Raw genomic sequence first — 27,901 nt, 5'->3', positions numbered from 1 at the left:
CTGCTTCCCCCAGTAGTTCTGTGAGGACCCTCCCATATTTATTTCTAATTTTTTTGCTATTGTTGTTGCAGACAGTGAGTCTCACTTCAGTTTCTTTCTGATCCTGGGAACAATTCTCAACTTTTCTATCCCTCCCCAGTGGATTTTTTACGTAGAATAATCTCTTTCTGTTTCTAAGTCAGAAATGTTTAATGTTCCTCTTTCACTGCTCCGGTCTCATCCAAACCCTTCCTTTTGAGAGATGTACATTTTTGCACAGTAATGCTTTGTTGGGCATTTCTATGAAGTCTTTTGACAAGAACAAAACACCATCCAAAATGCTGCTATTCTTGTTCAGCAGGAAGTGTTCTTTGCATTACTTAAATAGCAGGTTGCCAGTTTTTTGTCATTTTGATTGCTCTGGAACAAAGGATAAACATGGAGCTTGGCTTGGCAGGGATTTAACTTAACTTCTTGCTTTTTAGCTGGAAAGGGAGAATAAAGGGCTCTAGAGATGGCTTTGTGGTAGCATTTTGCTGTTCCAGTGAGGTCATGGAGAAGCTCTGCAGTGCTGCAGGAGGCTGCTCCCAGCTGCTTTCATTTCCCACTGGGAATGTGGGAATGTGTGGGACCAAAGCACGGAGCCAGAGGGGCGAGGACAGGAGGAATCACAGATACCCCTGAGCAGAGCTTGGTAGAACTGAAGCTTCTGAGCCTCACCTGTTGCAGAAGAAAAAAAATTTCCTGTTCTAGAAGTATCAATCCATCATTTTTGCCTGGTGGATCCGGCAGATGGGAATGGATTTCCGAAGGGATGGGCATCAATCAGCTCAGTTTTGATGGCTGCTCTCTTACAGGAGCGTCAGAAACAGCTGGAGAGCCTTGGCATATCCCTGCAGTCCTCTGGAATAAAAGTTGGGGATAATAAGTGCTTCCTGGTTAATTTGAATGCAGATCCAGCTCTCAATGAACTCCTGGTGTACTATTTAAAGGTAAAAATATATCTTCGTGTATAACAATTTTGTAATGTCAGGCCTCTGATTCATTTGGCAGAGGTGTACTTGGAGAGTTCTGTAAAACTGTGTATCTGAAAACATTAACATTTTATGAGTATAACCTTTTTATTTCAAATTTTATTCTTTGTAGCACAAGAAATTTTGGGGATTTTATGTTTTTGTTTGTTTTGGCGTTTTTTTATAATAAATTTAGCCGTGTTCTTTTTGAGAAACTGTCTCCTGTTCTAAGATGAGGGTTTTTTTGTTGGTTGGGTTTTTTTACTGCAAACTTTCACAAGCTTTTACCCATGAAATTGTTTTATAAGAATGCTGAGCAGATCAGTAGTCGGTTTCTCCATGTGTAGTCTAAATTCTGGCTGCTGTCTTCAGTTTATGAAATGCATTTTTAATCCTCTTTGTGCAACTTGCCAGAAGTGAAAAACAAGTTCTGTTCTGCCTCAGCACTTCTGATGTGCAGTCCCTGTTTCTGATACTAACCATCAAACACATGATGTGACTTTTGGCCCCTGTGCTGAAATATTTGGGCAGTCTATTGTGGCTTTTACAAATTGTAGATGGAGGAGTCAGGAGGAGAAGCAAGGTACAACCATTTTGAAGTCACATCTTGGAGTGCAAATCCTAAAAATTTCGCAGCTAACGTCAGCGATTTGAGCTTCACATTAAATCATTCTCTGCCCTTTGAAGTGGGGTAGTAACTCTCAAAACAGCCACAAAATCAGCAATTAAGCTGAAAGATGGTTTTAGTTTATTCAGTCTTAGGAAATATGTGATCCTTTTTTATATCAGCCATCGTGGCTCTGTGGTATCTCAATAGAAACAAGAGAAAACACTTTTTTCATCTTGTATCTGCTAAAAAAAAAAACACATTAAAAAGGAGAAAAGAGTTGAGGCTTTGGGAGAGATTGATCCTTTCCCAGACAGGTTGCATGTGAAAGTGCAGAGTGTGACTCAGCTGCTAAATCACTGACAGATACTGGGACAGATCCCACTTTGTCCCCGTGGTCACTGGGAACAAGGACAAGAGCAAGGCAAAGCCTTTGGCCCTTCAGTGCCAGCAGGAAAAATCTCAGGTGATTCTGTGCTCTTTTCTTTTTCTAGTGAAAATTCCTTGAGGTAGATTTTGTCTCCTTCAATTAGTCTTTGTTATTTTTTTAATGACTTGGATTTGTCTTCTCCTGAGGAATTTTGGTGCAAAAATCCCTGTGCTTTGAAATTATTATGATGAGATTACTTGCAGCAGTTTTTCCTAAAATCCTGAGATTTAACTCTCTTGTTTCTCAGAATATTCACCCAATTTCTTTCTGAGTTGTGTGTGCACCAGATCCTTCAAGTACTCAAGAACAACTTGAACTGACCTGTCTAAACTGTTAAATCTGTTCCTCAAAAATTGCTTGGAGATGCCTAAAAAAGAGATTTCTGTCCCAAAAGGGAGATTCAGGCCTGGCAGTGGTGGAGTCCCCATCCCTGGAGGGATTTCAAAGCCATGTGGATGTGGCACTTGGGGACATGGGGCAGTGTTGGGGGATGGTTGGATGGTCTTGGAGTGTTTTTTCCAGCCTCAGCAATTTTATGTGTGGCGTGATCCTTCATCTTCCAAATCCCCCATACCTTGAGTATCCAGGAATTTCCTGAGCTGTTGCTGATCCAGGTGGAACCTCCATAATCGCCATGGATCTGCCACTGAGAGCCTCTCTAAATTCCTACTTGAAATCCTCTATTCCTTTGGCTTCTACAACATTCTGAGGCACTGAATTCCTCCATTAAATCATAAAATTCTCCTCATTTTCATGTTTAACTGTTTCCTGTAAACTTTCCTGAGCGCTCCCTGCTTGTTATTGTAAGACAAAGTGTTGATTTGCTTCTCTTTTTCCCTCGAAGCGAAGTACTGAACAGCTGTGAAATTTTGGGACCAGATGACACAACACATCCAGAAGGAGAACGAGTGAATTAGACCCAGTGAACCTCTGCAATCCATCGTTAACATCTGAATTAATTTTTCCCCAGGAGCACACGTTAATCGGCTCAGACAACTCTCAAGATATCCAGCTGTGTGGAATGGGAATTCTTCCTGAGCACTGCATCATAGACATCACCCCAGAAGGCCAGGTTATGCTGACCCCTCAAAAAAATACCAGGTGAAGGAATAAAACGCAGCCACAGCTGTTTGATAGTTGTCATTTTATCCAGTATTTTATGATTAATGCTGCACAAAGATACTTGAAAAACAAACTTCTCTATCTCCTTTGTAGTAAGAAAAATTCTGCTTTTACATTTCAATTGTCACCTGTTTCTCTGTCAACTCATGTTCCGTTCCAGTGGGATTTCTCTCAGGGAGGGTGTTTGTAGCCCAAATTTTCAAAGTGGAGATGAGTAAATTGCATGTGCTTTCAGCAAGTAGATACTCACTGATTTGCAGCTGTGTAGATGTAACTCATATCCAAACTGGAATTCATTTTCTAGGAGATCTGTTGATATGCAAAGAGCTGCTGAAGCATTTGTTGCTTTATTCAATTAAGTAGCTCTATTTAAGAAGCAGCTGGCATATTCAGATTGATCACAAAATGACATGCAGAGTCAGCACCTCCAATAACTTATTGTTAATACACAAAATTCAAACTTTGCACATTTATTCTGATTTGTGGCTGATCCTGCTTGGAGCAGGTTGGACTGGGTGACAACCGGAGATTTCCTTCAAATTTGAGTTATCCCACAATCCAATTTTCAAACTTAATCTGACTCTGAAATAAAAGTAGTTTCTGATTATTTTAATTAGTGTCTTTAAGCTGTTCATGTAGCAAAGGTGTCAATAGCCTTATTCAAATATTTCTATTTTGTGTCTGTATTTCAGAGCAGCGTGCAGGTGGTTTTTTTTCCTAGTGAGTTTATTTTTTCAGGCTGCTCATTTTTAAGCTCTAATTTTACTCCCCAGACACAACTGTAGTAATATCTATCTAAATGTACTGAACTTCATGAGCTTAGGAGGTCAAAAGAAGCTGAATTTGAGGTGTGTGTGAAACAGCACTGGGTAGATCAGTGAATTTTCTGGGAATATTTTGCTCGTTATGCAATCCATAAATTTCTTCTCCTACTTTTACTTGTTGCAGTAATGAAAGTAATCCTGGGAGGGGAAAAAAAATTAAGCTTCGTATAAATATATTTACTTTAGATTTTTGCCTTTTCCCAGGACATTTGTAAACGGCTCTGCTGTCGTGTGTCCCATCCAACTCCACCATGGAGACAGAATCCTGTGGGGAAACAACCACTTCTTCAGGTAACAGAAGTTACTACAGGGATTGTAAATTGGCACCCACTTTGTTTTGGCTTAAGGTACGAGGAAAGATGGGGTTATAAAAACAACACTGATGTTGGGCTGGTTTTTTATGCTAAATGTTATTACAGGGTTACTGTGCTCTGTGTCCCCTGTAGTCCCAGCCATATCTGTGACTTTCCTGTATCAGACAGGATCACTGGTAGATGGTTTCAGTTCAAGACTGTGCTTCAAAACCCTCTGAAATACCTCAAAAATCAGTGGGAGATATCTCTTTATTATTGCCTCTAAATTGTTTGGATGTGGAATGTCTAAAAAATGTCATGATTGTCTAAACTGTATTATTGGTATTATGAGGTACTTAATTATGAGAATGTAGAATGGATTAAATAATTTACCTTCTGCTCCTGTTTTTGCCCTGAAGAAAATTACACCCACAGGAGATCAATAAAATTTGAAAGGGAAAATAAATCTTCTGATTTGGAGGCTCTACTGAATTTTAACAAGATTCAAAAGCAACCCTCTGTTCCAGAGCTGAGCAATTAATAGTTCTCTAATAATGTTCTTATTTAAAGGCTGAATTTGCCAAAGAAGAAAAAGAAGGCAGAGCATGAGGATGAGGAGCGGGACAACTCCATGAAGTGCAGTAACAGTGTGGAGCAGCTGGATATAGATGGAGACAATTCCAGTGAGGTGTCCAGTGAGATTAATTTCAGCTACGAATATGCCCAGATGGAAGTCACCATGAAGGCTCTTGGTAGTAATGGTAAGGAACCACAAAAAATTACTGGGAATGTATACAAAATAGGAGGATAACCACAGACTTTTTCCCTTATAACTTCCTCTTGGAGAATTTTTCTTGTGAATGACTCATCAGAGTCATTTTTGTGCTTGAGGAGGGAAAAATAACCATGGCAGACTGTTTGGTTTGGCAGTTTCTTGCTGAGGGGAAAACCAAAAGTGGAATGCTGGTGGAACTGCAGTCTCAAATCAAAGTGTTTTCACTTGGCTGTTTATTTTTCTTGTGTTATGTCTCACTCAGGCATTAACTGCAGTGATTTCTGTCTCTGAAACCATGTTTTTGAGTTTTGTGGTTTTATATAGCTGTCCCAGAATGACATTATTTTGGGAAACAGGAGGACTACTTTTTTTTTTTGTTTTTTTCAGCTTGGGCTTTCCGTTTTCTTAATTCTCTTAAATCATCTGCCTTGTAAACATTTGTTCTAAATACACACTGCAACAAAACTAGAGCCTCTCTTTTTACCCGATACCTGCTCTCGCGCCACGCACTCAGGACACTCCTCAGCACGGATTTCACTGCAGCACTTGCTTTGTTTTCAAACTCTGCCTAGACCCAATGCAGTCAATCCTGCAAAGCCTGGAGCAGCAGCACGAGGAGGAGAAGAGGTCAGCTCTGGAGAGGCAGAGGCTGATGTACGAGCACGAGCTGGAGCAGCTGCGGCGGCGGCTCTCGCCCGAGAAGCAGCATTTCCGCAGCATGGACAGGTTCTCCTTCCACTCCCCCAGCGCCCAGCAGCGCCTCAGGCAGTGGGCAGAGGAGAGGTGGGTACCCCCCCAGTGTGACCATCAGGGGCGTTCAGTCAAATTGCTGCAGCGAATTCAGCAAGATTTTAGTCGTGCTGCAGTTTTGGTGGATTTCCGTGAGGGTTCGTGGCGCGGCCTGGGGAGGATGCAGCCGAAAAAAAATCGCAGAATGATAGAACAGGTTGGGTTAGAAGGGACATCAAAGACCATCCACTTCCACCCCTGCCATGAGGAGGACACTTTCCACTATCCCAGTTTGCTCCAAGCCCCATCCAACCTGGCCTTGAACACCTCCAGAATAACCAGAAATACCGTGGTAGAAAATATGAGAAATAATGAGTTCCTGCTTTGTTATTAAGGAGAAGCTCTATCCTGATCAGCAGCAGATTTAACTAAAGATGAGGTGGTTGGATGAAATTTTGAGGTTCCTATGTGAGTTTGTTCTTTCATGGGTCGTGAATGATGACTCAGCTGCTGGAAGGTTGTTTTTCCTCTTGACTCAGATCCAGCTTTCTGAACTGGGCAGGTTCTCACAAGCAGAGTGCAAATAAAAAAAAGGAAGGAAGAGGATGATACAAAGAATTTTAATCCAGATCTTTGTAAAAACCATTTAATAATTATAGAAGGGTCACTGTCCACTCTGCCTCTTCCTGGGTGATGGCCCTGAGGTTATTTACTTCAGCCACTAAAAAATCTTTTCCACTATTGCTGTCAAAAAGAGCAGCTGCAGGAGGAAGATGAAACCCTAAATAAACGAGTGTGGTAAAGACATTGGCATGAAAAATATCTACAGATATATTATATATATATATATTTCTGATAGAAAAGCAACTTTGGAATTAAAAAATATTTCAGAGAGTCTGACAAAGGTGCTAGTTGTGTGCCTGGGATGTTTTGTAGCACCAGATTCCTGGGCTGCACAGTTGCCACTTTCTCTCACACTTGCCAGGAAGGCCAGTGAGCACGTGGGTCATATCTGAATAAACCTTTCTCTGTAATGTGGAACATCCACATCTGTGGTGGGAAAACTCTGGAACGAGCTACACAAAAGCTGCCTGTTCAGCTCCAAAGCTAGTTAAAAACCTACAGCAGCATCCTAGTTTTGATATTGCTAAATTCATACAGATAGGAGGGGGTTTTCCCAGATGAAATCTTGATTTTTGTGTTGAAAATGATAAAATTATTTTGGTGTGAAGGGACCTGAAAGCCCTTCCAGTTCCACTCCCTGCCATGGGCAGGGACACCTTCCACTCTCCCAGGTTGCTCCAAGCTCCATCCAACCTGGCCTGGGACACCTCCAGGGATCCAGGGGCAGCCACAGCTTCTCTGGGCACCCTGTGCCAGGGTCTCACCACCCTCAGAGCCAGGAATTCCTTCCCAATATCCCATTTATCCCTGCCCTCTGGCAATGGGAAGCCATTCCCTGTGTCCTGTCCCTCCATCCCTTGTCCCAAGTCCCTCTCCAGCTCTCCTGGAGCCCCTTTAGGCACTGGAAGGGGCTCTGAGCTCTCCCTGGATCCTTCTCCTCTCCAGGTGAGCACCCCCAGCTCTCCCAGCCTGGCTCCAGAGCAGAGGGGCTCCAGCCCTGGAGCAGCTCCGTGGCCTCCTCTGGTCTCTCTCCATGTCCTCCTTGTGTTGGGAACCCCAGAGCTGGACCCAAGGATGTTGTGTAGGGCACAACAAACCTTTGCACAAGTTCATGTCTTGTGAACATGAGGTTGCTCTGGGTTTTCTGGAGGGGATCATCTGGCCAGTATTTGTAGCAGCCCCACTATAATGTCACCTGTCCCTTCCCTCCTTATTCCTCACCCACAAGCTCTCAGTTGCCTCCTCATCCGTTTATTTTGCTTTTCACAAACCTCATGACTTTTCCTGTCTCCCCTTCCCAATCCCATTCTTCCAGAGAAGAAATGCTGACCCACAGCCTGAGGAAGCTGCGAGAGCAGATTGTTAAAGCCAACTTGTACGTGAGAGAAGCCAATTTTATTGGAGAGGAGCTGGACAAGAGGACAGAGTACAAAGTGACCCTCCAGATCCCAGCTTCAAGCCTTAATGCCAACAGCAAGGTACAGTCACCCTGACTGAGTTAAATGGTTGTTTAGTCCCTCAGTGTTCAGATTTCTTTTACTCTTATTCTAATGGTTGAGTTAGTTCTCCACTAATGTGCATTAAATACATCTCTGCTACATCCTTATCTTACTTTATACCACAAAAATCCTAAAATGTGCCTTAAAAGATAAATGTTTTGGTGCAAGACCTTTCCCCTGGTGTTGAAGTTCCCACTTGCTGCTGTTGCACAGTGACAAAGTCTCTGCAGGTTGGGTAACATCTGTTGCAAGTGTTTGCCATCCCTTTGTGGACATTTGACTTTGCATCATCCCAGTGAGCTGTGAAAATTCTGCCATTCCCATTGTGGAGGGAGGATCTGGAGCAGAGAGGATTTGGATTATTTGTTCCCAGGCATTTTGGAAATTTTGGAAGGAGCCTGAACCCAGACTTCTGTGTCTCAGGCTGGCTGCCAAAGCTGGTGTTGTTTCTTGAGGCCAAATCAGTATTTTGGTGATACTCAGACTGTCTTTAGTACAATAGACAGATTTTATTTCAGGATTACAATTTTTGTCAATTGTTTTAGAAGTTTTTCTCACGGTTTCCTGGGGAAGACACATCCAGAGGCAGGATGATAAAGGGGGATAAGTGTCTGCACTAGTTGAAAGTTGCAGGCAGTAGTAATTTTAGCTGGAACTCCAGGCCTGCTGTAACTTGAGGGTATTTGTGAAATGCTTAAATGTTCCCATTTCTAACACTTATGCAAGGTGAAAATCCATGGAAACCAGTGCCTGTAGCTGTGATTAGACTTCCCAGTTAAAATGGCCACCAATACACTGTGACAGCTGAACTCAGAGCCTGTCATGCTCGAATTTGGCTGCTCAAGCCAGAATAAAATAAAAACCAGACTTCTCCCAAATATATTCTCAAGTTTGTGTTAATTTTAAACTCTCTTTTCACTGTTGTGATGCGAATTCCTTCTTGGCATCCCTGTAATTGTTTGGCAGAGAGGTGCAATTCTCAGCGAGCCTGCAATCCAGGTGAGGAGGAAAGGGAAAGGCAAACAGATCTGGTCACTGGAAAAGCTGGAGAATCGACTGGTGGATATGAGAGACCTTTACCAGGAGTGGAAAGACTGTGAGGAAGACAATCCAGTAAGTAAAAAGTACTCCCGTAATTACATTCCTGTTACATTTTCAGGAGGATTGTTGGGTGGAGGTGGGGAGGGAATATGCAAAGAGCTGTGTTTCCCTGAGGTTTTGTTTTTCCTAGTACTGAATTGATCCTCAGCATTTAATTAACCCTTATCTTGTCACCCTGATTCCTGCTTGCATGCATGGTTTGGTGAGGGAATGGAGCACACAATGGGAAGCAGCAGTAACACAATGTTCAGGAATCTGGCAAAGTTAAGGAGAACTTGCTCAGGACAAGTAAAACTCATTTCCATTCTTCTTGTGATCTAAGCAGGCCTCTTGCTTGAGTTCCTTTTTCTTTCACTGGGCTGGCTGTGCAACACTTTGAAAAGTGTTTCCTGGGAGGTTTGGTTTCCTGACAGACTCTGGATTTGCTTGCAGGTGATGAGAGCTTATTTCAGGAGAGCTGATCCCTTCTACGACGAGCAGGAAAACCACAGCCTTATTGGGGTAGCCAATGTTTTCCTTGAGTGCCTGTTCTACGATGTGAAGCTTCAATATGCTGTTCCAATCATCAATCAGAAGGGAGAGGTTTGTAATTGTTTTATAATTTATCCTTGCTCAGCTGTTTAATTACAGCCTGTGGATCGAGTAGATCATTTCCAGTTCCATGTGCTCACGTTCTTCACTAACAGTGTGGAGCTGTGTAAATCCCGTAATATTTTACTGAAGTTTTCAGACAGCTCTGAATCCCAGTGAGGTGATTGTGAAAGGAGAAAACTTCCTGAGCACCTTCCTGAGGGAAATAGCCCAAAATAAGTCTTTGGGTTAAGCTATAGCTCCACTGGTTTCACTGCCTGCCATCAAGAAAATAGGTTCTTAAATATGTTCTGTAAGAACAACTTCCAAGGCAGCAGAGCACACCAGGCAACGTTCTCCATGCTCTGCATCAAGTGTGCTCTTTGCAGACCCTCCAGAGACTGGTTTGAAGGTGAGATTGTTCCCCAAGTCACCCCACTGTCTGATTTCTTGATGGCTTTTGCAACAAAGGCTTTTTGATTCTTGCTGCAACACATTCTTCACGTGGTGCAACAAATGCAGAGTGCAAGAGCAGTGCAAAAGGAATAAAGTGTTGGCTGCTTACAGGGGGGGGTGAACCTGTCACTGATTTCTGGCACACAAATAATTCTGACTCCTGTCCAGGTTTCGGGTCGCCTCCACGTGGAAGTTGTTCGAGTGAGCGGGGAAATCGATGACAGGCTGGTGGGAGGTGAGGACAGTCCTGACTACTCAAATGAAAATGATGTCCAGGAGAGAAAACTTGACTGCAGGGTGAGTTCCAGGTGTATCCCAACCTCTGAGCAACCTTTTCCCATCCCAAGTCAGAAAGAAATCTTTGGTTTCTGGACATTGGGTGTCTCTTTGTAACCTCATTTTGTGTCTGGAATGGCTGAAGTAACACAAGATAATTGGTTGGGGTTTGTTCCTTTCATTAATTTCATTAATATGCCAAAGGCTTACCCCAGGAATTTTCTTGGAATCCAGGGAAGGTCTTTGTATTAGGCTTGGCACTGCAATATCCAGTTCAAGAAGAGTCACAGAATCTGATAAACTCCCATCATCTCATTATCTCTTAATGTTTATTTTTCTCTCAATATTTATTTCTCTAAACACTAAATGTTTTGTAAAATATGTACAGTGTGTTTATTACATTTAGTAATAAAAAGAAAATTAGTAGGAAATATTTACTAGTAGTTCTGTGATAGTAAAACTACAAGCTACAGGTAGGAAAAGAAAGGCAAAAAACATGACAGGGAGTGGTCCCCAGCCTTGCTGACTTCTGGACAATGTGAGCAGTTTGGGAGAAATTGTGCTTTTTCCCACCCCACTTTTAATGCTGTCCCATAGAGCTCTGGAGCTCTATAGGACATTTTGGGGCATTTTGGCAAAAAATACTCCTGGCTAATGATAAGGATCATACTGCAGAAGTCCGCTCATTTGGTCTTAATTTGACAAATGGAGAATAAAAGTTTATTAAATATATGGTGAATATGATGGCTTTGTTTAGATCAGAATGGGAATTCACAACATTTTATTTCTATTTGGCCTTGATTTGATGAGGGGACAGGCTAATTTTGCATTCTTTGGGGTTGACTTTTTGTTATTTCCAGCATCACAGAGTAAGAGCAAGTAGTATCTTAAACCAAGGATTTTTGGAACATAAAAGAGCCACTGAAATAATGAGATTTTTATTGTATTCCTCTTCAGTTGCAATGGGCTTGGTGCATTTCACCATTAAAAATGAGCAGAATGTCCCTTACAGAAATATGAGCCTGGTGACATCTAGTGACTGTCCTCAGCTGCTGCACTCCAGATATTGTCTCCAATGAGTACCAGTGCAGAAATTTCATTTGCTAAATTGTTTTTTGTCTCCTGTTCTTATTTTTTTAATCCTCTGCAGTGGAACATTGTTCTGCCAGGTCATGTTTTTAATTCCGTGCCTGATGAATAAATGCTTTTCATTTTTTTTCTCACCTCCTTTCCAGATTAAAATACTTCAAGCTACAGGTTTGCCACAGCACCTGTCCAACTTTGTGTTCTGCAAATACACATTCTGGGATCAAGTGGAGCCAGTTATTGTTGCACCTGAGGTGGATCCTTCCCAGTCTTCCATCAGCAAGGAGCCACGGTGCATGGTTGTCTTCGACCACTGCAAAGTAATTTCTTTTTCTGTTTTATTAATTAAACTGTAAGGCAGGCAAAAAAACCCACAAAAACAAGGCAGGTTAAGTTGGTGATGCAGTTTTTATCTGCCTCTTTGCTCACATTTTATTTCATGATGCCCTAATACCATTTTTAATTTCATTATGTTGGTACACTAATATTTTTTTTAAATAAGAGCTCAAATGTCTTCAGAGTCCATTTAAATTTGGTTTTTCTGCACTGTTCATTTACATGTACATTTTTCATTTACAAAAAGTCCTGAAGGTGACGTGGGTTAATAAAGGAGAACATCAGTTAATCAGAGAAACTTATATTGGAATTTATCCACAGTAAAATTCACTGCGGATGAGGGATATTTATATGAAGATATTTGATGTCAGTAACTGAACTGATCACTCTAAACTCTGATGAAATGAAGAGAAATGTCCCAGTTCTGGGAGATGGGGCTGCTGTAGATGCTGAAGTTGGGTTGTTAGAGGTCAGAACAGACTATTTAGGACAGATTCTTTCTTCCCACTGGCTCTGGAGCAGCTGAGCAAAGGCATCTTTTATAGAGACATCTAAAGTCAGCTTGGATGAGTCTCAGCCAAATCACCCCAGCTGTCATCATGTTCTATCACTTCTCATCACACTGGGCAATTTATTCCTCTTCCCATTTGTGAAATGGATGTAACACCTTCTAATGAGTTTTGATTTTCTGATTCTGAACATTGCAACATATGCTTTGATTTTTTTTCTGAGCTGTTGGCTCAGGGCTTGCAACAGCCTGTGGTCATTTTTCAGCTCCTTATAGACTTTAATCTTTGGAAAATCACATGCCTTTGACCTGCCTCCTGATTTTACAAACTGAGGCAACACTTCCTTTCCCCTGGATTGTGTCTTGGGAACCAGGGGGATTTTACTAAATGCTTTTATTAAAGTCAAGGCAGTAAAATCTCCCAGCCTGAGTCGTGTAGTCACAGTTACCGACTGATTTGTCCCTTTCAGGAGGTTTCTGTGAACATTTCTGAAGACTTCATGGAACATCTTTATGATGGTGCTTTGGCCATTGAAGTTTATGGACACAAGCAGAGTGGTGACCGAAAAAACCCAGCCCTGTGGGATTTGGGAATAATTCAAGCCAAAACACGCAGCCTTCGGGACAGGTACATGTGGAAAATATATCTTTGGGTTGGAATTTGGGAAAAATCACCATCTGAGGTGCCCAGTTTGGAAGCAGGTTTGGGGTAAGGAGTCAAATTTTGAACTGAAGGCCACTATTCCAATTCATTCCTGGCCATGAAATGCCATCCATGTAATGCTTCCACTGGAAAAGTCTTATTCCTTATTACCTCAATTTGGATAAATATGCAATATTATGGTAATTCAGACTGCAGGGAGGTGTTGTTTGTTTGCTGGCACCATTTGTTGTTCCCCAAAGTAATCTTGTAGTAGCATTTTCTTAAATGTAAGTTGTTTTGCCTCTTCAATTAGAAGGTGGCTCTGCATCTTAATTTATTGGCAGTTACTTCTCTTTTTACTTACAGCTTAAGCTTATGTTGACTGTTAAGCTGCATATAAGGAAATTTAAAATAAAAGTCAGGTAGCTATGGCAAAGAGCAAAAGGATGCTCTAGAATAGTGGGTTATGTTTGATAGTTAAGTAGTGAGCACCTCTATTCTTTTTAATTATAAAAATGGCTGTTTCTTATTAAGCTCTGGGAAGAGTTGGACAGAAGGCAATGGCAGGAAAGTGCTCTGAATTTTGAGAGCTTGTGAGACAATGTCATATTTCATTCTTTTGTCCTCCTTCTCAGTCAGATTGCCCTGACAGCACTGGGCTACTGTGGCAGGAGTTGAGACCAGAGTTTAAATGTGGAGCTGGGGTTTGTACTGGAATCAGGAAAAGGCTTATTTCTGATGTTTGACTAAAATAGCTGTCAGGAAAATTTAGAAGCCCTGTGCGCTCACAAATGGTGCGTTTATTGCAGCTTCAGTTGTTGCTGCTTCAGTCTGCACTGTGAGCTCAGTGTTGTGATGTTTTAATTCCTTTTTCTTTGTGGGGGGGAAAAAACCACCCGAAGAGAAGGAACAACCCAGTGCATGACTCGTTCTGCAGGTGGAGCGAGGTGACCCGCAAAGTGGAGCTGTGGGTTCAGATCCTGGAGCTGAATGAGAACGGGGAGTACTGCCCGGTTGAGGTGACCCCTGCCAAGGACGTCAGCACAGGAGGCATCTTCCAGCTCAGACAGGTGAGGTGGCAGGGCCAGGGTTCCAGTGTCACCCGGGAAGCTTTGCTTTGGGTGGCCAAGGTGGCCAAGGCAGCGTCAAGCTTAGGTGCAAAAAGTGATGCTGTGGAAAACAGGGGTGAAGTGGGAGATGGAGCAAAACTCAGCTAAAAGGTGATCAAAGCCCTCCCTGTTAACCTTTTTTGCTCTGTCCTGTGCCAGCACCTGGCAGAAGGGACATCAGTCTCCACTGAACTTCATTATTTTTTAAAGAGGTCCAAGAGTTCTCTTTTATTTGATCCTTCCAGCCGAGCACTCCTTTGTTCTTTGAATTCTGCCTGGTTTAAATTGTTAATGCTTAACTGAGCAGCTCACGTTTTTAAATGATGAGCTATTGATAAGCTGCTGCTCAAAGAACACGAGGAATCAGTAAAAGTTGGATACAGGATGCTCCTCTGACCTCACCGACTCCTTTGGTTTTTATTTTAATTTTCTTCTTTTTATTTACTTTTTTTCCCCTTACAGTTTTACTAAAGTGCAGTTGCTTTGCTGCGCTGATGCCATCAGTGGGTCAGAATTTTCAGCCAAGGAGAGCAGAGTCAGAAAAAGTTCACTGAAATTCCAGTAGCTTGCCAAATTAGACAATTTGCTCTCCTCTTTTGTAGATGGGAAGAAGATCCCATTTTCTGCCTTCAAAAGTATTAAAAATAAAATCCTATAAGGGTATGTTTGAAAACCCTCCAGAAAAATAAACTGGGGAGCTGCTGAATGCTGAAGTTTTATTTTTCATTCTGTGAATTCATAAATCCTGTAAACAGAAATCCTTGCAGCAGGAGGGGGATCTCTTGAACTCTGAGTCATTGGGATTGCAGCACTTTGTTCTTACCAAAAGAAAAATGTAATTCTCCTTGCCAATGGCTGCCAGTAGAGGTCCCTCTGGAATTAAACTTTCAACACTTTATATTAAATTTTTTTTTAAAACAAGCATTTCAAATTGTTCTTTTGGACAGGGGCAATCTCGACGAATCCAGGTTGAAGTGAAATCTGTGCAGGAATCTGGGACCTTGCCACTGATGGAGGAATCCATATTATCTGTTGGTGTTGGCTGTGTTCAAATAAAACACGTCAAGTCACAAAATTATCAGGTACAACTCTGAATATTTACTGCCAGCTATTTCCAAGAGCTGAAAAGCATCAAGAGAATAATTTTCCACATCAAAAATAACACTTGTAAGCTGGTTTGTGTCTCTTCTGGTCTTGATTGGGGTTTTTTCTTTCCTATCTTTGAAAGCAGCACAGCCTTAACACACTCGAAGAAGAAAAGAAAATGCAAATATTCCTACAATCCATTGGGAGTTTTTTGTGTAGATTTTACTTCAAATATTAGACATGGAAAGCAATATTATGTAATTATTCAAAACAAAAATTAATTTAAAGTATTCAAATTAAAAATGCAAACTAAAATAAAGCAGTGCAACAGACATTTAAATAGTGTCCAATTCCAAATGTTAGAATTCCAGGAAACACTTGTGGGCCACAGGAGATGTTGGGCAGTTGTTGGACAGCCTCATACACACTGCACCTCATGTGCATCTCTTTCTTTTTAGGAAATGTCTTCTTGCAGTGCTCCTGTGAGTTTCTGGTGGTCTTTGACTTCTTTCCACCCCCAACAGATAAATGAGAATTCAGTGACTCCCTGGAGCTGGCAAAGCCAAAATCTGGTGCAGCAGAACAGGTCTCTGAACTTGTTTGATTTGCTGCCCTGCTTGAGATAAGGCCAGCTAGATGGAAAAGTAGATGTCCCAAAATATTTACCATTTTGGCAGTGTATGATTCAATCCATGTCTGCTCTGTTTTTTGCTTAATGAGGGTGGCTTTTCCTTTGAGTTCTGAAGTACTTGGGGTTTCTGTTGTCTCCTAACCCAGGCAGTCCTTTCCCATCGTGTTTCTGGGGTACAAAAAGGGAATTTCTTCAACCTTTCCAGCAGCATCCTGGGCAGATTGTTCCTGTTATTCCCCGTTATGTCCCTGCTGGCTCTCCCTGCAGCTTTTCCATCACAGCAGCCCCTGATACCCACATTTCCTTCCTGTAAAGCCAGGAAACTGCTGAATGGAGGAAGTTTCTCTCCTAGGCCAGCATGATTGATTCTTGTAGTTTTTCCTTGACCCACAACCTACAAGTGCCCCTTTTCAGCCTGTTTTGTAGAGACAAGTCCTAGGGGATTATCCTGTCTGCTTCACCTTATTTATTCCCCAGTGAATTTCTGATCCACTAAAGGGCCTTTGAAAATCAGATTTTATGAGACCTGTTGCTTACAATAGGCTTTGGACATCAGCACCTGGAATTGTAGTTCCCTTAGTATCATTTCTCTTATCTCAGGTAGGTCATACAGGTATCTCTGAAATGTGAAAGATTTTCTAAAGACCTTGAACTAAGGAAATGCCTCCTCTCTATGACTTTTTAATTTTAGCTTAGCTAAGTTTTTGCTTTCATGATTAAGGTAGAGAAGTAGGCTCTGGTGGCTCGTTATTGTTTAACTAGATAAGTAATAACTCCTTGAGGATTGGAGCCCTCATTCCTTTTCCATTCCCTGTGAGGAGGGGCAGTTGTGCTCATTGCAAGTGGCTCTGCTTGGGATGAAGGTCGAGAATTAAAGGTGGTGTCTGCTGTGGGAAGATAATGGGAATAAAGGGTTGAAAGTCTGCACTGTCACTCCTGGTGTGGCTGCTGTTCTAACTCCCTAATAATTGCAGTAGATTTTTACAGTTCTTCTCCTTTACAGCAAAGTTACCTCCAGTCGTTTGTACACATCTCAGTTTTGGGGGCTGTCCAGGAGCGTGTCCAGGGAAGGGAACAGAGCTGGGGAAGGGTCTGGAGCACCAGGAGGGGCTGAGGGAGCTGGAAAGGGGCTCAGCCTGGATAAAAACTGGCTCCAGGGGGAATTTTCCTCTCTAGAATTCCCTGACAGGAGGGGGCAGCCAAGTGAGATTGGGATTTCTCCCAGGGAGCAGGGACAGGACGAGAGGAAGCAGCCTTAAATTATGCCAGGGGAGGTTCAGGTTGGATATTTAAAACAATTTCTTCGTGGAAAGGGCTGTCCAGCTCTGGCACATCTACCCAGGGCAGTTGTAGAGTCCCCATCCCTGGAAGTATTCAAAAAACATGTGGATGTGGCACTTGAGGTTCAGTGCTGACCATAGTGATAGTGCTGGTTGATGGTTGGACCCAATGGTCTTAAAAGTCTTTTTCAGCCTTAACAGTTCTGGGATTCTATACCAGACTTTGATTTTTCAGCACTTGCTGAAACACTTAAGTCTTAGAGGTAAAAAAAGCATTTTTCTTTGCTGTCCAGGATCAACAGGTTTTAAGGTATTTCTCCTGTTTCTTTCTTGTATTCCACTTTCTTTTAATTATTAAGACTTCTGGTAGTTAACATTGCTGTGATTTTTCCCATTATAATTATTGGATTGTTCTGGTTGGTGTTTAGATGAGATGACAGCAGCATATCTTTGGGACGTCAGTGTGTTTTAATTCTGTGACTCAGACTTTTATTTTTATACAAGACTGTTAATATTGCTTAAAATAGTTACACCTTTTGCATTCACTATGTTTCCTATTATCAAAAAAAAAAAAAAATTAATGGCATGTTTTTTTGTGTTTTGGCCTAGGAAGAAGAGGATGAAATGGACAGTTATCAGGTAAAAATTAAAAATTCTTTCCTACAAATGCAGAAGTTTTCAGATTAAAGCATATTAGAGGAGGAATTGTATGTTCTTAAGGAGATTCCGGTGTTTGGGGTTTTTTTAAAGGACATGAGCACTTGAAAAAATTCATTTTAAGGGCACATCTACAGATGCCATAACACTGGGATGGTGTGGGGTAGGGATGGATTCCTGACATGAGGCTTCTAAACACTGAGGGGAGTGGTGAGGACTGGGGTTTCCAGCTCCAGTGGTCAGTGAGTTTTGGAATAGTTTGGGGGTAAAGAATTATATGAAATGAAGTTTTTTTTTCCAGCTGGGTAGTACACAAAAAAAGCTGAAGACTTGGCAAGCAAAAATACTTCAAATACAATATGGAAAGTTGAAGCGTTTGGATGTGTCTTCAACTTCTGCTTGGGTGTAGGATGAGCAGAAGGGTTTGTAGAAAATGTGCAAGCCACAATCAGGAAACCTTGGCTTTCCTGGGGCAATATTTAATGTGGTTTTTTCCTCCCTTTTTAGGACAGGGACTTGGAGAGGCTCCGTCGGAAGTGGCTCTGTGCCTTAACAAAGCGCCAGGAGTACCTTGATCAGCAGCTGCAGAAACTCGTGGGGAAGCCTGGTAAGGAAAATGCTGTTAGAGGTAAAAGGCTGAGAGATGTGCCCACACTTTCCATCTTAGTATGTCCTCACATTTAGAAAAGATGTTCACAGAGAGCTGGATCTCTGAACTCAGCAGTAATTTGCTTTTTTTTGGGGGGGTGAAGTTAAAGCTGGAGAAGCCTTTATGGAATTGTCATTTTGGGGTGTTTGTGTGCTGGGTTGTGAGCAGAGCAGGGTTTATTCTGTCACGGGGGGAACAAAGTGCCTGCCACGTGCCAGAGGCACTCAGAGCTGCTCTGCCCTCCTGACTGCCATCCTGCCATCCTGCAGATAAAACAGAGGACGACGCCGATCGCGAGGCTCAGCTCTTGGAGATGAGGCTGACCCTCACGGAAGAAAGGAATGCTGTGATGGTTCCTTCTGCTGGCAGTGGGATCCCTGGAGCTCCAGCAGAGTGGTAGGAACACCCATTCCCAGAGGAGGGGTGTAAAAATGATGCACAGCCCATTCCTGGCTTTGGATTGTGGCCATTTTTTTCTCTCTCTCTTCAATCTCTCCTCTGTACCCTGCATGAGCAAAGTTGTTAAAATCAAGCCTCTAGCTTAAATTATTTTATCAGATTGTGTCTCTGAAATCCAGAAATGCTGTTTGGTAAACGATGCTGTTATTGATCAGGGTGTAATTATAACCTTCTGAAAATAGGAATCAATATTTATTACCACTGCACTTGCCATTTAAAAAAATTAGCTAATATGTTAACTACCTAGTTCATTCACTTAAAAGGCTGCCCTCTCATCATAAAACTGCATCTCCAGGAGCATTTTGTTGCACTCCTGGTTTGAGAACAAACTCTGTTTAGTCAGCAAGTGTTCCATGTAATTTTCTGAACATTAAAAATAGAGAGCACTAGAATGAGACTGCTGTGCTGGGTCAGCTGTGAGCAACAACTGCAGATAAGGATTCGGGGTTGTTCCACCTCAAACTCAACTTCACTTGCTTGCAACTTCCTGAATATCTTCTCTGAGCAAGCGTCTAACAGTATTTATTGATGGAATTGAGTGTCATGGAGTTGGAAGCTGAAGTTTGTCAGAGCTTCTGAAACATAAAAAAAATAGCAAGTTCTTGTTGGAAACACATAACTTTCACATCAAAGTGTTTCATTAGGTTTGAAAACAGTGGAGCTGGCAGAAACTTGCTCCAGGAAGAATCTGGTTTGCACCAGAGGAAATGTTCAGTATGATTCAAGCACTTTATATATTACATAAGACTCCAGCCTGCTCTTGTTCACTATAAATTTATTAGTTTTTGATGTGTGTTTTGTAAGAAAGAGTAATAACTGTGTGGAATGGCAGCATCAGTGTTAATTTAAAAACTTTGAGTCTGGCTTTTCTGATTCCCCATTTTCCCTGCCATCATTTAAGTAGAGGGGTTTGCATTTCATGAATGTGTGTGTCAGAGTAAATAAACTGAATTTTGCTATTAGCATTTAGGAGAGAGAAAACACTTCAGAAAGCAGAGATCAAAGAGGATAATAATTCTAAGAGAGCTGATATAAAAGAAATACTAATTTATTTGAGTCTCTTGGAATCTGCAGCAGTAAATTAAAATAAAGAGGTTTGCCAAGGTTATCAATGGTCTAGCTAAAAATTGCAGACTGAGTGCAGTGTCCTGGAGGTTTGGCTCATCAGGGACGTGTGCTGGGTAAATCTCTGTTACTTTAAATGCCACCATTGTCCCTGTCTTGTGTTTTAGGACTCCTGTGGCTGGTATGGAAACTCACATTCCTGTTATATTCCTTGACTTGAATGGTAAGTAGTCCTTAAGATGGCAGAGTAATTTGAAAATAAACTTTGTCCAGCCAGTGAGGTTTCAGAATTGAATCAAGCTCTTAAAATTAACAAAAGCCTGGAATGGCAGGTGGATTAATTGGAGAAGTGCCTATTTTTCATGAGACATACTGCTTAATGTTTCAAAATAAACAATATTATGGATGGAAGGAAACGTAAGTTTCAATAATCTCATGTTTCAATGCATCCCAATGCAAGATCCAGTTTGAACAATGTATTTGTCACATGCTCCTACCAAGGATGGGAAGTTGGAACCAAGAAGGTGGCAGCTCCAAAGCAATCCAGGGAGCAATCAGTCAAGAAAATCCTTAATAGGATGTTTAGAAAAGGGTTAATGTCTGGATGAGAGGTGAGAAGGGGAGGTGACACTCAGCCTGTTGTGAGGAGAGCTGGGCTCCAATCTCCTGGCATTGGTTTGTCCCCTGGGACAGCACATCCATGAATCCAATGGCTTCAGAGAGGAGCTGGTTAATGATCCATGGGGAGGGCCCCCAGCCAGGACAGGTTGAGCTTCTCAAAACCCAGACTGTGAGTTTTTTTAATCATGATCTGAAAGTACTGTGTTTTCTCCTGTTCATCCAGCAGTTTATCTTAACAGCACCACATATTTAATGCCAAATGAGCTCACTGCTGAAATTCCACCTGTGGGCAAGGAGGGGGTGTTTGCCACTGGGGGATATTCCTAGCCTTTATTAGGCACATTTGAGTCTGTGTCCCCACATCTTTGTGCACACTTTTTCTATAGAAATGGAGGGTTTTTTTGAAATTGAACAATTCAGCTTTAATTTTGTAGATGAAGTCGAAGTAGCCAAGCTGGGGATGAAAATACGAGTTCATTATTTGCTGGTGTTTTTTAAAAAGGGTGATTGCTTTGTGTTTCCTCACCTTCCACATCCCCTCCTGTCTGCAGCTGATGACTTCAGCTCCCAGGATAACCTGGATGACCCAGAGGCTGGAGGCTGGGATGCTACTCTGGTGGCAGAGGAGGAGGAGGAATTCTTTGAGCTGCAGATTGTGAAGCATCACGATAGTGAGGTAAGAGACCAGGGAATTTCAGTCTTTTAATTGTTCTTTTTACATGTCCACATGTGAAATTAATACATCAAATAGGTCACAAAAGTGATAAAGCACTTGTTCCTGTGAGCAACTCTGTTTTCAAGGAATATTCACTGCGAGTATAATCATGATTTGGAAAATAGTAAAACTCAAGGGTCCTCCTTCATCCAAATCCAAACATTTCAAAAGCCTGAAATTCAGTTTGTATTTAACAAAGCAAAATCCCTGAGTAAATTAGAGTACAAAAGCCCCAGCTGAAAAATCAAACAATCTTAATTGTTAACATTTTTACCTCTGCGCTGTTACACCACTCATTATCCTCTATTTTGCCACATAATTCATAGTTTCACAACTTTACAATTGTTGGTTTGTAATTTCTACTATTATATTTAGAATCTCTGACTTATTTTATTCCTTACAATTTTGCTCCTTTTTCTGAAACTTTTTTAATTTTTGAGAAGCTTTATTCCTGGTAGTTCTGCTAGGGACTTTCTTTAGTCCTGATTTGTATTTGGAACCTGGAAATTTGGCTACCAGGACATTTTTCTTATGGCTTGAAGAGAGACCATAAAATCATCAGTAATACTTATATTTTAACACGCAAGAAGAAAAATTCCAGCTTTTGCTGTATTGCTAGAAAGGCTTCAGCAAAGTTATTTTTCAAATACAGACAGGAGAATTTTTATGGTGTGATGGAAGATTTCCACTGCAATCTCTGTTGCTCTCTGGTTTATCTTAATAAATTAGGCCAAATGGTCCTGCACTTGTGCATATTTTATAATTTATTTGAAATGATCCTGGGTATTCAAACATCTTTTTTCAAGAGGAAATGTTCCAGAGTTTGAGCAAGTTGGCATTTTTAATCCCAACGTCTTCATTTGGCAAACTGATCTTGATTTTTAAATGGCCTCTTCTAAAGTGCAAGGATTTTTTTCTTCACAGGGAGCGAAACGCAGGAGCCGACTCTCAAAATTTATGTATTATGTATTTTTGCTAATTATGCTTAATTAATTACAGTTAATTATACACCTAATTATGCTTATTAGAGGATACATTTATTTTTTTCTTCCCCCCCACCCCACCCCTTTTGAAGGTGAAAGCAGAAGCCTCGTGGGACTCCACAGTCCACGACTGCATCCAGCTCAGCAAGGGGACGGCGGCAGAGGAGAGGGTTTACCTGATTGTCAGAGCCACGGTCCAGCTCAGCCACCCTGCAGAGATGCAGCTGGTGCTGCGCAAGCGCATCTGCGTCAACGTCTACGGCAGACAGGTGCAGATCCTGCAGCCCTTCCCACTTCCCAGGACTCCCATTCCCTCCTCTCTCCCCCCACCTCAGCCCGGATCGGCGAGGCTTTGAGCTGCCAGGTCGTTCTCCTGCCGTCCCTTGTGCTGTGGGTGATGACACAGCTTGTTTTTTAAGGCATCTAAATATGAGAAATTAATTTTTCTCTTAACCAACTGAGTGCTTTCTCACTGGAAAAAGAAGGAAGAGTTAATTTCTCATGAGCCTGGAGTTTGTATTTTCCAGAAAGAAACTTCTATGTTTCCCTAGCCCTATATTAAGTCCACACATTGCTGCTAACCATTTGTATTTACACCTCCAGGTATTTAGAAATCAACTAGGAATAGTTGGAGCAGAGATCCCTTGTGTTGATTCACCAGAGTTAATCACTGTTGGTCCTTTACGTTTTCCAGCTGGTGCTCTTACAATAATGTGTAGGTGAGAGCAGGGGGTTTGATAAATGGCAGGCAGTGAAGTTGTCATTCCATTTGCAGCATCATGCCCTGAAAATAATATAAATCCTGAGAATGATGGGGGAGGAAGGAGTTTGTTCAGCACTGTCTGAGAATCCAGCCTCCCCTGGCAGTGATAATGACAAAGCAGAAAGCCTGGATTGTTATTCTGGTTGCACATCTGTAGTTAAAATCTGAAGCAAGAGCAAAGAGAAGAGATGTGGTCACACCCAGAAACCCCATGGGCAACTCCCATGCTGGAAGTAGAGCCCCAGTTCTTGGTGCTTCCACCAGGCAGAAGCTTTTTCTCAGCAAGGGAAGAACAGTGAATTTTCTGTCGTATGAAATGGGAGACTGTATTGAACAGATCAATTGAATGTGCCAATAATCACAATCGGGTGAAGTCTTCATCAATTCTGTTTTCTACAGATTTAGTCAGTGCCGTTTTTTACTTTCATCCAACACAGAATCTTTGGCTTTTTTCCTGTTTTTCTAAAACCCCCCGTCAATAACCTTTCCTGGGAGTTTGTCTCAGCAGCATCTTTGAATGACTCATCTCTGCATTAATTCAACAGTCCAGTTCTTAACCCTGCAAGGCGCCAAGTCAGCATAAACAATGACCATGCCCCTTAAATCATTCTTCATAACGATCTCTTTGGTCAAGAATTTAATGTCTGCACTTGTCAATATTCAAGACAAGTCACCTAGGGCTCTGTCAGGAGAAAAAACCACCTCTAAAAGCAGCTGATGCTTGAAACAGTCACCTTGCAAGGAAGGAAGTGACTCCTTCTCTGTATCCACAATAAGCAAGCAAATTATTTTTTCCAAGTTGAAATCTTTGAAGTCTCTTACATGTTTATTGGTTAGACTTTATAGTTTGGGCTTCTGTCACTGTGAACTGAATTTATTTCAGCTGGAATCTGTTAATCCACGTTTTCCTTGTGTTTCCTCCCCCCAGGGTTTTGCACAGAGTTTCCTGCGAAGAATGTCCCCTCGAAGTTCCATCCCTGGCTGTGGCGTCACTTTTGAGATAGTCTCAAACATTCCAGAGGTGAATAAGAAATCAGAGTGTCTCAAATTGGCCGAGAGCCTCTTAATTTTGTGCTTTCCCCCCCTCATTTTGAGCCTGCTGGCTCTTGCTGCTGCCAGAATAAACTGTGGTTTGTAAAAGATGGAGCCTGCTCCTTTACATGCTGTGACTTAGCAGCAACCTCTGTCTTATCAGTGTCACTGTGTATTTTGTTGAGTGAGCATCTATTTGCTCAGGTCCTTGAAGAGGCAGTTTGAAGAGAGAGAGAGAGAGGGGGAAAAAGAGGGAGGAAAAATGGGCAGGTGAAGTGCCTGCTGCGGGGAGCACGAGAATTGTGGAAAAAAATAACAAAGTGGCTTTTTCTCAGTAATGTCTTCATGAAACTCTTGATTCCTGAGCATATTCCCAGTTAGATGCTAATCCTTTCTTTCCAAAGAGATGCTCTATCAGGGCACTTGTGAAAACGTTAACACATGAAGAGCCAAAACTCTGATTGCTGCCTGGCTCTTTCATGTTCTGCTGCATTTTGCACTCTCTGTTGAAATGCTTCTCCAGCAATGTTCTATTTTTTTTCCTTCTTCTTGCAGCTCACTTGAAATTTTGTTTTCCTCTCAGGTTAGACAACGCCCCCAATGTGCTCGAGCACTTTTTAATTATGAAATATCTGAATGCAGCCCTTTTGCTAATTAATGGCAGTGTCTCGCTGTGAGACTCTCAGAAAGAACCCGAAAAGCCTCAAAACAATAACCACATACTGCTTGAGATGTCTGTGACAGTGGCAGGAGCACCTGTGCAGGTTACGTGGCACAAGGTGTTTATTTGGATCAGAATCTTAGATTGGGCGTTAGGAAGAAATCTAGAATAGACATTAAGAAGAAATTTAGAATAGATATTAGGAAGAAATTTAGAATAGATACTAGGAAGAAATCTAGAATAGATATTAGGAAGAAATTTATAATAGATACTAGGAAGAAATCTAGAATAGATATTAGGGAGAAATCTAGAATAGATATTAGGAAGAAATCTAGAATAGATATTAGGAAGAAATCCTTTTCTCCAAGGTCAGTGAGGCAGTGATTGCCCAGAGAGGTTCTGGACTCCTCATCCATGGAAGTGTCCAAGGCCAAGTTGGACAGGGCTTGGAGCAACCTGGGATGGTGGAGAGTGTTCCTGCCCATGGCAGGGGGTGGAATGGGATGAGTTTTAAGGTCTCTTCCAACCCAAACTATTCCATGCTTCTCATCTGCCCCTGAGCTCAAGGACAATCAGTGCTGAACTGGTGCCCTGCGGTTTAAAAATGCGCTTTCTCTGGGAGTGATATGGGAGATTCTGGGTTTATTTTAAAATGCTGCCCTCTCTTTTTGCCTCCCCAGGATGCTCAAGGGGCTGAGGAGCGCGAGGCGCTGGCCAGGATGGCAGCAAACGTGGAAGATGCAGCTTCAGCTGACTCTGAAGCCTACATTGAGAAGTACCTGCGGAGCGTCCTGGCCGTGGAGAACATCCTCACCCTGGACCGGCTGCGCCAGGTCTGGCTGCAGCAGGGAGAGCCCTGAGAGCAGTGTGTGCAATCCAAACGTCCCCCTGAGCGCCCACAAACTACCAAACAACCCCAAAAACCACCCCAGTGCACACCTCAGCCTCCCAGAGTGGGCCTGTGGCAAAGATCCAGGGAAGCAGAGGTGTCCTCGCTCAGCTCCAGCACGGATGGGGCTGAGAATTCCCTGCTCAGGGCACAGTTCTGGGGAGCTTGGTTTGGTTTTAAGGCTGTTCATTGCTGATTCTGGTTCAGGAAAAGGAGTTACGTGGCCTTAGCTTTTGTTCTCTGAAGCTTTACCAACAGTTTCTGCAATTTCCAGTAGAATTTTTGTCATTCTGCCCGCATTCTACTTTGGATTCACCAAAGCCATCCTGCCAATAAAAAAAAGACATTGATTGGGTTAATTTTAAGTACTATAACTTGATCTGTTTACCAGGAAAAATACAGGAGAGAAAAACATTTGTTGAAAATTGTTCTCCTGGATATAAATTATGCAAGCACGAAGAGAAAAGTTATGCAAAACAAGCCGGAGCTTGTGCCTGCCCACTATAAATTCACGGGGAAGTGTGATGCACTTTAAATATTGAAAGCAAGTTCCCTGTCATTTATAATTAGTTTAAAGGATTAAAATAGGAGCTCAGCTAGGAAAGAGAGTCTTAGTCTTTGCATCTCTGTCATCTCCTAGAATCAAGACTGCAAAATCCTACACGTGCCAATCAGCAAAATGCCAGATGTTAAAATTTATCCATTCATAATTTCAGCTGTGTAAACTTTACAGACAGCAGCCTGTGCCACAGGGTAGCTTAGCAACATTTTACTTGTGTAGCCAAAGCTATCCTGGGACGATCAGAGCTTTAATTCTGGCCAAATACACTTATTTTCTTCCTTTTGCTCTCTGTGACTGCCAGGAAGTTGCTGTGAAGGAGCAGCTGATGGGAAAAGGAAAACTCTGCCGCAGGAGCCTGAGCTCCCCCAATGTGAATCGGGTGAGTTTTCCCTGCTGGCATCTTCAGCAGCTCCACTCTTCATCCTCAGGTCCTGGAATCATGGAACAGAACAATGAATTTCCTTCTTTTTGACCCCTCTGTGCTATTTTTTTTTATCCCTGACAATGGAGATTTTTCATTTCCTTTCTAAGTTGAAAGTTTTGGGTTTTTTTTTTTTCTATTTTTCTTTAGAAGATATGAAAACAAGTTACAAGTATATGCTGAACTTAAGCTTTGTATACCAGTGTTGTGCATAAGAAAAATGAGACTTCTGCTACCCAAAATTTGGAAAGAAATCATTTGATAGAACTGGTAATCAAACTGATGTCAAATTCTTGCTCCTCCCAGCTCAAGAATTAAATTTTCATCTTTAATTTCTTGGATTTTGATTCTGCTTTAACCACAAAACTGTTTCTTTTCAGTCTTACTGGTCAAGAGGCATAGTAATGATTTTTTTAAAGTTCTTGTTAAGAAATAATTCTGCTTCTCTTAACTCTTCCAGCTTTCTGCAAGCCGCCAGGATTTAGCCCCCCCTTACAACCTGAGCAGTAACAGGGTGAGTATCTGAAGATCTCCTGGGAAAACTGAGAAAAAAAGGAAATTAATCTACAGTGATTAGGAGCAGAAATGGGAAATATCTCTGAAAAATGGGCCACCCCCGTGTGCTCCTGCATCCCTGGGACAGAAACAGGTTTGGATGTGCTGCTCTGGACCTCTCTGGGGAAGTTCCCAGGTCTTGTCCCAGCCCCTGTGGGATGCTCAGGAGCATTGTCCAGCTTCAGAGCTCTTCCAGAGCTTTCACCTGGGTGGAAGGAAAAATTCTGGGAGAAAGGAAAAGGTTTGGGTCTGTATGTCAGTTCAAGTCCACCTCTAGACAGAATAAAGGCTGTGAAGAAAGTCCCTGACCTCCCAGTGGTGCTAAACTCGTGGTGGGTGATAATCCAACCCATTTCACTCCTTAAAAACACCACTACAGACCAAAAGCATTCCTTTAAAAGGTGAAAAATTAAATTTAAGCTTATTTTCCAAATCCTAGATCAACTGAAGGATCTCCTCCTGATAGATATGCAGCCCAGCAAGCGTGGAGTCATTTTGAGGGGGAGAATCTGGTGGTGACAAGGCATTTTAATGCATAATGCAGTTGCACAGAATAATAGAATTTTGATGTAGTGCTCCAGCATTGGTTGCTAAATCTGCTACATCTGATCCATGGAGAGAATGCTAAAATATGTGCAGGTGATAAAGTGTTTGTAGCAACTTCTGTTTGGAGAGAACTGTGGGGTGTTTCAATATTGTAAGGTTTTTAAAGCAAAAATTAAAGATTAGGATTCTTAATGATTTCTGTTTTTCTCCTCCCTTCCCCTCAATGATTTCTCTCATTGCATGTTTCAGAGTCCAAAGGTCCCAGCAGAGGTAATGCATTAGGTCCACCTAATGAGTGGGATAATAATTTTATCTCACTATAAAGTTGATTTTGCTCACTCACATG

At 42.0% G+C, this 27,901-nt stretch overlaps 1 protein-coding gene across 5 annotated transcripts in view; it reads left to right on the top strand.

Moving 5' to 3' along the window:
* KIF13B (kinesin family member 13B) overlaps nucleotides 1–27,901 on the top strand; it is a 119,920-nt gene that overhangs the window by 66,098 nt on the left and 25,921 nt on the right. For 4 of the 5 annotated variants that reach the window (XM_085574336.1, XM_085574335.1, XM_085574338.1 and 1 more), the window contains 24 exons: nucleotides 837–971; nucleotides 3,000–3,130; nucleotides 4,180–4,266; nucleotides 4,839–5,029; nucleotides 5,616–5,826; nucleotides 7,712–7,874; nucleotides 8,862–9,008; nucleotides 9,429–9,578; nucleotides 10,191–10,319; nucleotides 11,534–11,704; nucleotides 12,699–12,856; nucleotides 13,809–13,941; nucleotides 14,928–15,062; nucleotides 17,587–17,616; nucleotides 18,142–18,241; nucleotides 18,553–18,679; nucleotides 19,975–20,030; nucleotides 20,980–21,104; nucleotides 22,219–22,395; nucleotides 23,818–23,910; nucleotides 25,263–25,415; nucleotides 26,335–26,412; nucleotides 26,915–26,968; nucleotides 27,805–27,825. In XM_085574336.1, the coding sequence (XP_085430462.1) occupies nucleotides 837–971; nucleotides 3,000–3,130; nucleotides 4,180–4,266; nucleotides 4,839–5,029; nucleotides 5,616–5,826; nucleotides 7,712–7,874; nucleotides 8,862–9,008; nucleotides 9,429–9,578; nucleotides 10,191–10,319; nucleotides 11,534–11,704; nucleotides 12,699–12,856; nucleotides 13,809–13,941; nucleotides 14,928–15,062; nucleotides 17,587–17,616; nucleotides 18,142–18,241; nucleotides 18,553–18,679; nucleotides 19,975–20,030; nucleotides 20,980–21,104; nucleotides 22,219–22,395; nucleotides 23,818–23,910; nucleotides 25,263–25,415; nucleotides 26,335–26,412; nucleotides 26,915–26,968; nucleotides 27,805–27,825 (2,955 nt within the window). The remainder of the gene's footprint in view (nucleotides 1–836; nucleotides 972–2,999; nucleotides 3,131–4,179; nucleotides 4,267–4,838; nucleotides 5,030–5,615; nucleotides 5,827–7,711; nucleotides 7,875–8,861; nucleotides 9,009–9,428; nucleotides 9,579–10,190; nucleotides 10,320–11,533; nucleotides 11,705–12,698; nucleotides 12,857–13,808; nucleotides 13,942–14,927; nucleotides 15,063–17,586; nucleotides 17,617–18,141; nucleotides 18,242–18,552; nucleotides 18,680–19,974; nucleotides 20,031–20,979; nucleotides 21,105–22,218; nucleotides 22,396–23,817; nucleotides 23,911–25,262; nucleotides 25,416–26,334; nucleotides 26,413–26,914; nucleotides 26,969–27,804; nucleotides 27,826–27,901) is intronic. The other variant, XM_085574337.1, reaches the window with a different exon arrangement.

The sequence above is a fragment of the Lonchura striata genome, chromosome 3 (genome assembly GCF_050655825.1).
Source record: "Lonchura striata isolate lonStrDom1 chromosome 3, ASM5065582v1, whole genome shotgun sequence".
Taxonomy (NCBI): domain Eukaryota; kingdom Metazoa; phylum Chordata; class Aves; order Passeriformes; family Estrildidae; genus Lonchura; species Lonchura striata.
This window is presented reverse-complemented; position numbering and strand designations above follow the sequence as displayed.